Source organism: Callithrix jacchus, chromosome 11, assembly GCF_049354715.1.
Source record: "Callithrix jacchus isolate 240 chromosome 11, calJac240_pri, whole genome shotgun sequence".
NCBI classification, from domain to species: Eukaryota; Metazoa; Chordata; class Mammalia; order Primates; family Cebidae; genus Callithrix; species Callithrix jacchus.
In genome coordinates this window covers 75591595-75605141 of record NC_133512.1, presented here as the reverse complement: position 1 = coordinate 75605141, position 13547 = coordinate 75591595, and the positions used below count along the sequence as shown (strand labels likewise).

The 13547-nt window shown below is 39.2% G+C and overlaps 1 protein-coding gene and 1 pseudogene across 40 annotated transcripts in view; one reads left to right on the top strand and one right to left on the bottom strand.

The window, feature by feature from the left end:
* SRPK2 (SRSF protein kinase 2) overlaps positions 1–13547 on the top strand; it is a 287533-nt gene that overhangs the window by 178507 nt on the left and 95479 nt on the right. For 36 of the 40 annotated variants that reach the window (XM_035254051.3, XM_035254050.3, XM_078343096.1 and 33 more), the window contains one exon: positions 10225–10379. The exons of the other annotated variants lie outside the window; for them this stretch is intronic. In XM_035254051.3, coding sequence (XP_035109942.2) covers positions 10225–10379 — 155 coding nt within the window. The remainder of the gene's footprint in view (positions 1–10224; positions 10380–13547) is intronic. 40 annotated transcript variants of the gene reach the window in all.
* Positions 8499–9353, bottom strand: LOC118143702 (thioredoxin-dependent peroxide reductase, mitochondrial pseudogene; annotated as a pseudogene).

Below are 13547 nucleotides of genomic sequence, written 5' to 3'. Positions count from 1 at the left end.
TGTTGATCTATTTTCTCTTATAATTGTGTATGCCTTTAGATATAAAGCTTGTGGAAATTTGCAGAAGCCTTGTGTAAAGTGGTACGTCTTACATTATTTCCTGAATAGCATGAGGCAGTCATTGGTGGTTATAGCAACTTGCACCAATATAAGTCTTAGTAAACAGTTCCTTTTTTGTGACAGTTTATTTACCCTGCACCTAGGTGACTTCAAATGGTCCACAAACATAGTTTAATAGAAAAGCTTATGGGTTTTTAGTTTGCTAGTTCTTCTTATATGTATGTCTTATCCTAATATAAATGGCAGGCTTTTTTATATGTATGTGCTCTAAAATCTGTGTTTGAAACTTATAAATTTATATTGGCAGTTATAGCAGTGGTCCTTGACTATAGATTGTAATGTTGGTGGCTTGTTTAACTTTGTACTTTGGCGTTGAACTGGGCTCTGCCTTTGGCCCTTTTATTCCTCAGTTTCTCCCTGGCACTCTTAGATGCTTGGAAAGGCTTTGGCTTCCAGCTGCATGATTATATGCTTTGATTTGCTTCAGTTTCAATCACCTTTGCCTCAATTTGCAGCCTAGACTCTTACTTTTTATCTACAGATTTTATAGATTAAGCAGTCCCCAATGTATTCTATGCTGCTTGGTATCTCACTTGCCTGTCAAACTCTAGATGAGCTGGAACCAGTTACTTGTGTCTAAAATCCCTTCCCTCCTTCACCCACCTGCCCTGTTCTCTATCCAAATGAATTATACAGTATTTAAACCAGAAATGAAGAAACTGTAGCAAATGAATTAGAGTTGTCCTTAGGTATTTGTGGAGGATTCGTTCCAGGGTACCACACATATACCAAAATCCATGGATGCTCAAGTCCCTGATATGAATGGTTTAGTATTTAAATGTTACCTGCGCACATTCTCCCATATACCTTCAGTTATATCTAGATTCCAACACCTAATACTATGTAAATAGTTGTTATACCTAATTGTTAATGGAATAATGACAAGGAAAAAATGTCTGTACGCATTCAGTACACATGCAGCCACCACCCCATATTTATGATCCATAGTTGCTTGAGTTCATAGATGCGGAACCCAAGGATAAAGAGCAACAGCTGTACTGAGTTCCAGTTTTTATCATCTCTTTCCTGGACTAACAGTTCTAGCATTTTCCCATGAATTTTCTTGTTTCTTGCTTTTATCCTTCCTACCCATTCTACATTCTGATTTCATATGCGTTTTGCAGAACGCTGATCTTTGGTCCTATAGTTGCATTTCAGTGACTGCTGCCTGGGAGATAGAGCCTGAGTTCCTTAGAATTTGGGATTATTATTATTTTGAATTGTGGATTATCCCTATGCCTAACCTCTTTCCTGTCTCCAGTCATACCAGTTTAGTTTGGCCCTCTGTACTTTTGATGATGTGGTTCCCTAGGCCTTGGACCTCCTGTAGTTGGCCTCCTTCTGGCCAGTCTATAAGATCACCTCTAGAAGTCTCTTGACTTGGCCCACTGCCATCTCTGTTTCCATAATGATATCAGGAGCAGTTGCCTATATTCATGTGTTTACATGCACTTTTCCCCTTCTCGCTAGAGTGTACAACTCTCAGTGCTGGGCTTCTCTGTGCTCCTGGGTAGTTGTAGAATCATTGGATGTCATTTTACATGCATTTGGACTCATTGGTTTAACTTTTTTGTCAGTCTTTCTCCATTTCATTAGTAATATTTTCTGCCAGATTCTATAAATGCTTTATAAAATATTAATAGTATTAGTAGCATAAGAAATATGTAGCACTGAAATGTGATTTTAGGACCAGAGGTTTGCTTTCTGCAAAGAATATATGGATTTGATGTGTAAAAGGGGAAGGATAAAAGCAAGAAACAAGGAAATTAATAAGGAAATGTTAATCCAGGAAATAGAAGATAAAAACCTCAACTCAGAACTCAGTGAGGTGATTAAGCAGCAATACCTTTAGAACATCAACTCCTTTGTTTTCTAAAATGTAGGTTAGTTGGGAAGCAGGTCTGATATACTTACATCCTCACTAACTTTTAGTTTGGCTATGTTCTACATTCCAGAAAACAATATGGTCTTAGGAAATGAATAAGTAGTAGTTGGCTCGTAATTATGATTGCTTGCTGTTAGGACTTGGGGAATGATGTGGTTTGGATCTGTGTCCCTGCCCAAATTTAATGTTGAATTGCAATCCCCAATGTTGGAGGTAGTGCCTGGTGGGAGGTGGTTGGATCATGGTGTTTGATTTCCCCTTTGATGCTGTTCTCATGATAGTGAGTTCTCATGAGATCTGGTTGTTTTAAAAGTGTGTAGCACCTCTCCCCTCACTCTCACTCTTGTTCCTGCTCTGGCCATGTGATGCACCTATACCCCCTTTGCCTTTCACCATGATTGTATATTTCCTGAGGCCTTCCCAGAAGCTGAGCAGATGCCAACATCATTTTTTTCTACCAAATGTATGGTTTATTTTTTCTTTTCTCTGCTCAAAGGAAATATACAGTAGCAGCTGGGAGGAAATTGGAACTCTCATCTGGTTGCCATGGCAGTTTAGAGCAGATGAGACTTACAGTTTCCTGGGTTGTTCAGTTTTTCCTCCCTATTCTGACAGAGCAAGTATACATGCAAAATATAGTATAAGTACCATAGTATGATAAAATAATTTTAGTATTATGGTATGGTATTGAAGGAAAAATATTTTTAAGTTTCTTAAAACTGCATTTTAAATTCAGCCTATTTGGAGTAATGATTAGAATTTTTATGTTTTATGTGGAGTAAAAATAAGTATAGTTCTTTGTGAAAAATACAAGTAGCTAGTGGAATTTTGCTTTCTAAATTATGTCATTCCCATCACCTTTTTTCTCCCCTCACCTCTTTTTCCCTCCCTCCCTCCTTCCCTCTCCCCTCTCTCCCCTCCCTCACCCAAGACAGGGTCTTGTTTTGTCATGCGGGTTAGAGTGCAGTGCTATGATCTCAGCTCATTGCAGACTCCCAGGCTCAAGCAGTCTTCCCACATCAGCCTCCTTGGTAGCTACAAGCAACTGCCGCCATGCCCAGCTAATTTTTGTATTTTTTGTGGAGACAGGGTCTTGCCAGGTTGCTCAGGCTGGTCTCAGACTCCTTGGCTCAACTGATAGACCCACTGTGGCCTCCCCAAGGTGCTGGGATCACTGGTGGGGGCCATTTCCCCCTGGCTGAAAGTGGTGTATTTTTTGTATTACTTAAAAACATGTTCTTAAATTAGCCCCTCATTTAAACTTTGGACCTTTAAATAGAATCTCAGTCTCCTTTTTAAAGAATTGCGGATTAATTTTTACCTGAACGTAGCTGAGAGACTGTGTATTGATTGCTTAAATCTACACGTTTCCTATTTTCTTGAAATGTACGTTTTATAACGGTATAATGTTTGATATTTAAAATATTTACAGCAGTATTGCATTTTTCTTTTATTTTTAAAATTTATTTTTATTTTTGTAGGCTGGCCCCAGAACTTCTGGGCTCAAGTGATCGTCCTGCCTCAGTGTCGCACCTGGCTGGGACTACAGGTGTGCACAACCACGCCTGGCTTCTTTTATTTTTTAACAATAGCTTTTTGAAATATAATTTACATAGCATGCCGTTTGCTCATTTAACATATATATTTCAGTGTTTTTTATTATGTTCATGAAATTGTACAGCCATCACCACATTAGGACATTTTCATCCCTCCTAACAGATATCCCATATCTATTAGCAGTCAGTCCCCATTTTCCTCCTATTTTCTCCATTTCCCCCAGCCCTGAGGTGTAAGCAACCACTTATTTACCCTATCTCTAAATTTATCTGTTCTGGACATTTGATGGAAAATCATACAACCCGTGGTCTTTTTGGCCTGACATCTGCCACACATCATAAAATTTGAGGTTCATCCATGTTGTAGCATTTATCGGTACTTCATTTCTCTTTATTCTTCAGTAAGATTCCCATGTAAGGATATTCCCCATTTTATTTATCAGTTGGTGGACATTTGAGTTGTTTCTGCTTTTGTGATAAGATAACAATACTTCTATGAACACCATGGATGAGATTTTGCTGAATGTATGCTTTCATTTCTCTTGGGTATATACTTAGGAGTGGAGTTGTTGGGTTACTTGGTAATTTTATATTTAACCTTTTGAGGAACTGCCAGACTGTTTTCCAAGATGGCTGTGCCATATTATACTTCCTACCAACAATGTCTGAGGATCCCTCCTACTTCATGCTTCCTTACAATTACTGTCTGATCTTTTTAAATAGTTATTGTAGTGGTTATGAAGCGGTATCCGATTGTGGTTTTGATTCCATTTCTCTAATTACTAATAATGTTGAGCATCTTTTCATATATTTATTGGTCATTTGTATATCCACTTTGGAGACATGTCTTTCCAATCCTTTTTATCTGTTTTTAAATTAGTATGTCTTTTTATTGTTGAGTTGGAAGAGTTCTTTATATATTCTAGACTTAAGTCACTCATAAATTATGATTTACAAGTTTTTACCCCCATTCTTTGGGATTTAAATTTTCTTGATGCTGCCCTTTGTATAAAAGTTATAAATTTTCAAGTCCAATGTTTTTTTTTTTCTTGTATTGCTTATGCTTTGAATGTCATATTTAAGAAGCATTGCCTAACCTAAGGTCATGAAGATTTACTCCTAGATTTTTTCCTGTGAGTTTTATAGTTTTAGCTTTCTCATGTAAAGCCTGTGTGTGTGTGAGAGAGAGGTCCAACCTTATTTATTTTGCATATGAGTATCTATTTGTTGTAGTACCACTGTTGAAAGACTGTTTTTTCACCATTTAATTACATTGGTATTCTTGTTGAAAATATTTATGGTTCCTTTCTGCTGCCATTGCTGCTTGTATACTTCTAATAATTTTTATATGAAGTAGCTTCCTGATGGCTTTCATTAGGATTGATGAAAGTTGTTTTTTTAAAATCTGTTGATATACAGTATGTATTTGGTGATATAACCAAGACATAATCATGTCTTGATCTTTTACAAAGTTGCAATTTAACCAGACGTTGGAGTACTCTAGAAGCCATGAGAAACACTTTAAAGAAGCCAGCCTTGGCCAGACACAGTGGTACACACCTGTAGTCCTAGCTACTCAACAGGCTAAGGTGGGAGGATTGCTTTAGTACAGGATTTCAAGGTTGCAGTGAGCTGTGAATGCACCACTGCCCTCTCCCCTGGGCAACAAGAGTGAGACCCTGTCTCAAAATGAAGAAAAAGAGAAGCCAGCCCTAAGACAGTATGGCTTGACTTTCTCTTCTCTATTTCTGCCCTAGGAGAAATTTACCTGGGTTCCCCTGTGTGGTAGACAGTAACAAGGATGGAGAGATGAAAAAGAATTGACGGTTACACATTGAACTGACAGTTGCTATGATAAACTGAGTGATTTGAGAATTAGTGATAATTAGTATGAAGTCAGTCATTAGAAATCCTAGAAAAGGTAATCAATTATGGCCAGGAATCTCTGAATGTGAGCCCAAAATGCCCCCCAGTACAGGTTGGATCTGAATGGTCTAGAATTGTACCATCCACTAGAATTACTCATGTACAAAACATCTTAATATTTAGCAAGGAGAAAATTATTAACAAAATATTTTACTTTTTGAGTCCTGAGTCTTGGCAATCTAGTGTGTATTTTATACTTTTGGCACAGCTCACTTTGAACTAGCAACATTTCATGTGCCCGGTAACCACATGTGGCTGGTAGTTACCATATTGGGTAGCACAGTTCTAGATATTTTGATATGACAGCCAGTTGAACTGTTAATCAGCATTACTAAACCTCTGTACTTCAGGGTATCCTGACTTAACCCTTTTCACTTGGTAAAGCTGACTTTTGAGAAGCTTTCTGCCTGCCTGTTCAATGTGGCCCTCACATTGAATAGGTGGGCATTCCTGATTGAGATGTTTTAACACTGTGTGAGGTCACACATAGAAATCCTGGAGGACTGAGAAGTACCTACACACTTAGACTGCAGGGTCTGAGAATATTGAGGGTCTGAGCCCTGCGGGCAGCTCAGCAAGTAGGTAAAGAAAAAGTGAGAGAGACATTATAATGAGATGCTGGAATATCTCAAGTGGGAGAAAATGGTCTGTGAAAATTAGTATCTCTCCATACTACAGTCTACTCCACTGAGGTAATGCATAGAAAATGCTACTCATGCAGTAGTTCTCAATGGGCATGACCCCCCCACCCCACTCCCGACACACACACGTTTGTCAGTGTCTAGACACATCTTTAATGGCCACAGCTGGGTGGTGGGGTGGGGTTGGGGTTGTGTGCTACTGATGTTTTAACTGTGTGGCTGGAGGTCAGGGATACTGGAAAGCATCCTACAGTGTACAGGACAGCCCCACAACAATGAATTAGCCACTCCAAGAATCCATTGTCCCAAGCACAATAGTACCCTGCACTGGCAAAACAAGAGCCATCGTTTCTTGTCTTTTCATCAAGTAGTTTCTACAGCAAACGCAGTGTTGTTTCTTTTTTCTAAATTCAGAGAATGTACGCATTTTATATAAAATTTCTGAATTAGGAAGAAACAGCCAGCTTTCAAAGTATTTCTGATTGAGGAAATGTGTCAGACAAATTGATCCTGCCCACACCCCTGAAGAGTGGGTTGTGCTTCTTTTGGACGTCATCTCGAACTTTTTCCTCCCGCTGGGGAAGTGGTAAACTACTGGAGAACCTTGCCTGCCTCGCCTCCTTCAGAACTCTCTTTTGCTTGGGATCATTCTACTTTCAGTAAAGGCACATATGTTAAAAGAAATAAGCATTTACATGGCTTCCAGAAAGATTGTTGTATTTCTGTAAGGCCTGTTGGAAGTTTTGAATGTATTCTGGAAGTGTGTGTGTTTGTGTGTGTGTGTGTGTGTGTGTGTGTGTGTGAGAGATAAAGGCAGAATGTAATTATTCTCTTTCAGGGCTCTATGAGGAGAATGGTTGTAACTCCGAGTGTTATCACCACCACAATCCTCATGTCTATTGCCCAGGGAGCTGTAACTGTTGAGTCTTCATAAATTCCAGCAAGCAGCAAGCAGTACATTTTCAGCTTATGAATATTCTTTAGTTGACCTGCCAAAGATATTTCTACCTTCCAGTATTTGCCCTTAAGGTGATCTGCTGTGTGTGATTCCCACCTCTTCCTCATGATGTTGGGTGTTTCTGCTGCCTTCTACTCCTACCCCTTCCTTTAGTTTTGGCTGTATGGGTTTTTTCTGTTGCCAAGCCACGTACATTAGTGGTGGAGTTGAGGGTTCTCAGATTGGCCAAGGATTTAGAGGCCCAGTTTGGAAGAGGCAGTGGTTGGGGCAGCTCCTTTGGCCCTGTCTCTTTAGTGGCAGCTGCAGATGAGCTTGCGTGTTGCTTTGACCCTCAGCCTCTCAAGATTCCAGGGCTGAAGAGTGAGCTTTGGCTGTCCGCCCCAGGTTGGTGCTACAGTGAGAGAAAGGATCCAGAATCAGCCTTCCTCTGGGCAGAGAGCAACAGTGTTCTGAAAGGAAATCTAAAAGTGACACCAGTATTCCTTTGGTCCCAGTAACTAGGGACCCCTTATTTCACTCTCTTTATGCTCTCTCTGGGGAATACCTCCATCAGTTGAATGACTCCCTTGCCCCTGCCACATTTATCTGTTCCTACCCACCTTTTATCCACACAGTTGTGGCCAGGTGAGAATGTTCAGTGGTAGTTTTTTTTTTTTTTTAATTTTAAAATATGTTTATTCATATTGTATGTTTTACAATACAGTATTTTTTATTATATTTTTGCATACAATAAAAATAAATGTATTCTTTGCTGAACACTTCAGCAACGAAAATAATTATAATAATTTCAAAATGAAATCCCTGGATTCAATAAATATCTTTTATAACAAATTATGCTAAATCAATATCTAGAAATATATATAGACAAAGTTAGGTAATGAACGAATAAAATAAATAAAATGATTATGTGAACTGTAAATTTTAGAGATGAGGGATCATGCATGATCATTAAAGTCACTCTGCCACTTCTTAAAAAGTGGCATTTGCTTCAATCACATACACATTCATTGCAGGAGAGTTAAATTAGACTGCTGATAACAACTGAGAGCTGTGATCTTTGTCAGCTTAAAAGAAAATTTAATTTAATACGAAGATGTTCAAGATGAAAATGTCAGGACCCTAGATCAGGAACTTTCAGTGCATATTGCTCTACTTTGTTGTAGGCAAGATTCCAGTAAGTCTGAGACACAAGAGTGTTTCCGTTAAAGACATGATCTAAGAATCGCCTTCTGTAGTGGCAAATTAGGTTCTGTAGAAACTAGCTAGCTAGCCACCAAGATGTTACTAATAAAGAATTCCTTATACTAGCAACTAGCCATATTTAAAAGGTCTTAGCCAGTATTACAAAAATAAAACATTTAGAGTAATATTTATGAATACAAGCATAATTGGTACCTTACCTTCTACTAATAATTATCTTCAAAGTGATAAAAGCAGCTTTCAGCTGTGGTTCTTTTCTGGGGTGAGAAGGTGTAGTACACATGGGTCATCACCTAATATGGCTTCTGAAAGCATTCTTTGAAAGCAGCTGGATTTGGTTTGATTGTAGGAGAATCGGTGCCCAGTTTGCTGGGCAGACTTCTCCATGGGTTTCTACACAGTGGAATGTCTTCACTAAGCGAAGTGTTTCTTCCATGCTTTGGCGCACTGGGAGATCTGACACTTAAGTGCTTGGTGACTCCGTTGGGGTTGATTATGAAGAGACCTCTTAGTGCAAAACCAGGACCTTCTAACAGCACACCATTGTCTTGGGAAATTTGCCTAGTTAAATCTGACAAGAGTGCAATGTTCATGTACCCCAAACTGCCATTCTTTCTTGGTGTATTTATCTAGGCAAGATGACTAAAGTGGGAATCCACTGAGACCGAAACAACTTCACAGTTCACATTGGCAAACTCCTTATCTTTGTCACTAAAAGCAACAGTTTCTGTAGGATACCCAAGGTGAAATCCAAAGGATAGAAGAAAAGCACCAAAAATTTCCCTTTTAAAGTCATCAAGCTTTAGGTCTTTGAACTCTCCATCTCTCCATTGACAATGGCTGTACCCTTAAAATAAGGTGCATGCCAGATGACAGCGGGTGAATGTGTATAAGGAACTGGTGGTAAATAATTTTGCTTGATCAGAACCAGACCACAATATGTTTGTCAAGCTCATTCTTCCAGTTGCAGCAGGCCTGTTGGTTGCAGTGGCAGAAATGCCCCAAGGTTTGGCACTCACATGTCAAGCAACTGACCCTCAGAGCAACCTTTCCATATCAGCCGCCATCTTCAGGGCATGTGTTCAGTGGTAGTTTTATTAGTAGGGTACCTTAAGGGAGGGATGTGCTTCTGGCATCCAAGTTGAGACTGTAGGGTCCATTTCCCCACATTGGGACAAGGTTAAAAATAATAAGTGAATCCCATTATGAATAGATTCCCATTATGAACCTTTCTCCTCATAGAGCCCTGAAAGGGAAGGGAATAATCAATCAGTCTCTTTTTCTCTCTGTCTCTGTCTCTCTTAAACACACACACACACACACACACACACACACTCACTCACTCTCACAGAATACATTAAAAACTTCCAACATGCCTTACAGAAGTACAAGAATCTTCCTGGCAATCTTGTGTATTTTATCTACAGTGTGTATGAATCAGCTTTTACAAGTTTTTGAAACCTAGCCTCATTGCTACTTGGGAAAATAATTCTGATTTTCAAATAACAGGAAATAAGTGCTTTCAAAAGTTGAGTGCTACTTGCACCTGTGTTTTTATAATCTTGGTGATATTTTCTAACCAATAAGGCTATATATCATGGAATATGCTTTCATTTCACTTAAATTTCCTAAGATTAGTAGGACTTCAGTGAAGCACTGAAATTTCATAACATTGGTAGTTCTTGAAACTCTTAAGTGAAAGGATACCTAAACAAATATTTCTTAGCTAATAAGGGCAGATTTTTTTTTTTTTGGCCTGACCTATATGTTGAAATTCATACTTGAATTCAACTAAAATGGGTGAAGTGACATTAAATGGCATTTCTTCTTAGTATGTGATAAATTTTATTTTTTCCCTCATATTAAGAAACGTTGAAATGCATCCATAATGCAAGATGTACTTCTCAGTAAGTGGGAATTTTCTCTCTGCTCTTTCAGGCCGGAGCCTCAACAGAAAGCTCCTTTAGTTCCTCCTCCTCCACCGCCGCCACCACCACCACCACCTTTGCCAGACTCCACGCCCCCAGAGCCAGAGGAGGAGATCCTGGGATCAGATGATGAGGAGCAAGAGGACCCTGCGGACTACTGCAAAGGTGATGTGCTGAGCATGGCGGTGTGGGGCGTACCTCCCCCCATTAGGCTACTTAATAATTTGTTTGCAGAATGGACAAGGGGGAAGGGGTTAGTAATGCAGATTGCTTGGTCTTCATTAAATTAGCCTCCTTGTGTCATTATCATTTTAAATTATTAGGTCATTGTATATAGAACGATATCAGAAAATTTAAGTGATATGAGAGAAACTTGTAAGACAAAATACATACCTATGTATTTACACATTCTAGGTACTTTCAAAAGGATGTAAATTTGTTAGAATTAAAGACAGTATACAGCAGGACAGTTGGAGGACATAATAAACCATCTAAAAAGAGCATGGGGCCGGTGCAGTGGCTCAAGCCTGTAATCCCAGCACTTTGGGAGGTTGAGGCGGGTAGATTGCTTGAGTTCAGGAGTTTAAGACCAGCCTGGGCAACATGGTGAGACCTTGTCTCTACAAAAAGTGCAAAAAATTAGCTGACTCTGGTGGTAAGTGCCTGTAGTCCCAGGTACACGGGAGGCTGGTGGTGGGAGGAAGGCTTGAGCTCAGAAGGCAGAGGTTTCAGTGAGCTGAGATTGGATCGTGTCACTGCACTCCTGCCTAGACGGCAGAACCAGATCCTCTCTCAAAAAATTAAAGTACAATAAAAAATTAAAATAATTTTAAAAAACGCAGGGAGGAGAAAGTGTACCAGGCTCCTTACGGGAGCTAATGATAACTCTTGTGCACTTATTTGACTTTCTGTTTTCTGACTGCTAAGACTAAACGAAAACCATTCCTTTCTGTGTATAGCTTTGAATTACATAGCTTTCATTGTCTGTGGCAAGCAAGCAAGCGCATTTGTTTACAAAGAAAGATTCTTTCCTGGCATTGTACTTGACGAAAAAGACATTCTGTGGGGTTCTGCCATTATGTAACATAGTGGGTTATGTTTTCAGCTATGATTTCATGGAAGACATAGACACTATTCAAGTGGAGTGTTTTTGTATTGATACTTTGTAAAGACCAAGAGCATATAGTGAAACTCCTAAAGGGCAGGCATGTTGTGTGATGAGTATTAAGAACAATAAGATCTAGACACCATGCTTTATGCAGACCCAACTTTGAGAATCTAGGAGAAAGAGAAATGACTATTCAGCTGCTGCTTTGTTACTTAACTTACTCTTCTGGACATTAGTTTTATGGAGTTTGGAACTCCTGAGCAGTTGGTGAGATTATTTGCTACAGATTTTTTAAAAAGTAAATCAGATTCAATATGGCAGAAAATGCAGACATGTTCAGGCCATAAAGCATTAATGAATTTTGGGGTCTATATATCTTAATAATTCATGATTTATCTAGTAGATACAGGTCATTTGTGTGTTGGTTAAGGAACAGTGTATGTTTAGTTACCTGCTAAGAGGAAGAGAAAGTTACTCTGCTACAAAAGTGGAAGAACTAATCATCTACTCTAACCTGATTTTTCCGCAGGTGCATGTACTTACACATAGAATCAGTGTTTTCCTTAGAAAAGAGAATGTGGATCTTACTTAGCATTTGTTTGAATAGTGGTTATGACCCCAAAGATCCATGCAGTCTAGTAAAAGAAAAGATAGAGCCAGTTTGAAAGGTGACAAGAAGGTGTTTTCCATCCTCCCTCTTACTCTGCATTTCTTGTACTGTCTTTGATTTTGCTGCTGAGGCCCAGAGCATTAGGTTCATCTGTAGGAACATTCATTTTTCTTTTCTTGTTTTTTCGAGGCAGAGTCTTGTTCTGTTGCCCAGGCTGGAGTGCGGCTGTGTGGTCAGAGCTCAATGCAGCCTTAACCTCCTGGGCTTGAGCAATCCTCCTACCTTAGCCTCCTGAGCAGTTGGAACTGCAGGCATGTGTCACTACCCCTGGCTAATTAACATTATTATTATTATTTTTTATAGAGACAGGGTCTGGCTAGAACCATTCTTTAGGAGCTCTTACCTTCAGCAGGTAGGCTCTACCAAGCAGGAATGAAAATTGTCTCATCTGGATCTTAAGTATGTGGGTCAGGAGATATAACCAATCCTGTCGTCCCCTTACTACCTCTCGAAACCAGCACAGCAGACATCCAAACCCGAAATACAGGGCTAAGAATAAAGTATTCCATAGTCAGGGCTGATTCTAGGTAACATTCACTGAACTGTAAAATTCATAGAGCATTAAAGTCAGCATCAGTGAGGCCATTAGATATTGTAAGGTTCTCTCCTTACATCTGCCACCACCCTCCCCGCTACCCCCCACACCGAATTTGGTAAGTAACTTGTACCTTTAGTTAGCATTACATGTGACAGATGCCCTACTATGAATTTTGTCGTGTATTCCACAACAATTTGTATCAGATTACTGACATATACATATTCAGGGAGTCCAAGGAATTGATTGGGAATGTCTGGAACAAGACCTGTGGCTTTCTCATTTTTTGTTCTCGTATAAAGAGAGAAATTCTCTCATCCTCTTCCAGGACTGGTTGAGCTAAAGTTACTAATATGGTGTTTTATTACCCCTCAATATTTTAGTACATTTTACCTACAATCAAGTACATTCTCCTACAAATCAAAATACAACCATCAAGATCAGGAACTTAATGCTGATACCTCATGACCATTTAGTCCTTGGGCTTACAGGTACTGCTGGTTGCCCGCTGCTGTCCATTATATGTAATGAATCTGTGGCTGAATCGGATATTTTGTTTGCTTGTTTTTGTAATTTCTTTTAATTTTGAAGAGTTCCTTAATGATTTCCTGGCTTTCAGGTCCTTGACATTTTTGAGGATTATAGTCCACTTATTTTGTACAATGTTTCTCAATTTGGGGTACCACAGAAGTGATCTTGTCTTAATGCACTGAATCCTTTCAGATGGTATACAGGTTTGATTTATTCCATTGGAATCGATGGCTTCACTTGATCAAGATTGTGTCTGCCAGATATCCCTGGCAGCTATTCTTTTTCCCTAGTAATTAATATGTATTTCATCGAGAGTTACTTTGATACTACATATATAACCCATTCTTACATTTATCCCTGTCCCTGCCCCTGCCCCGATCCTGGGCTGACTTTCTATCTCAGATGGACTGATTCATTCATGGATCTCCGTTTTATTCAGTGGCTTATAATTAGTTACCTTCCTTATATGTTTTGCTGCTTAGATTATCC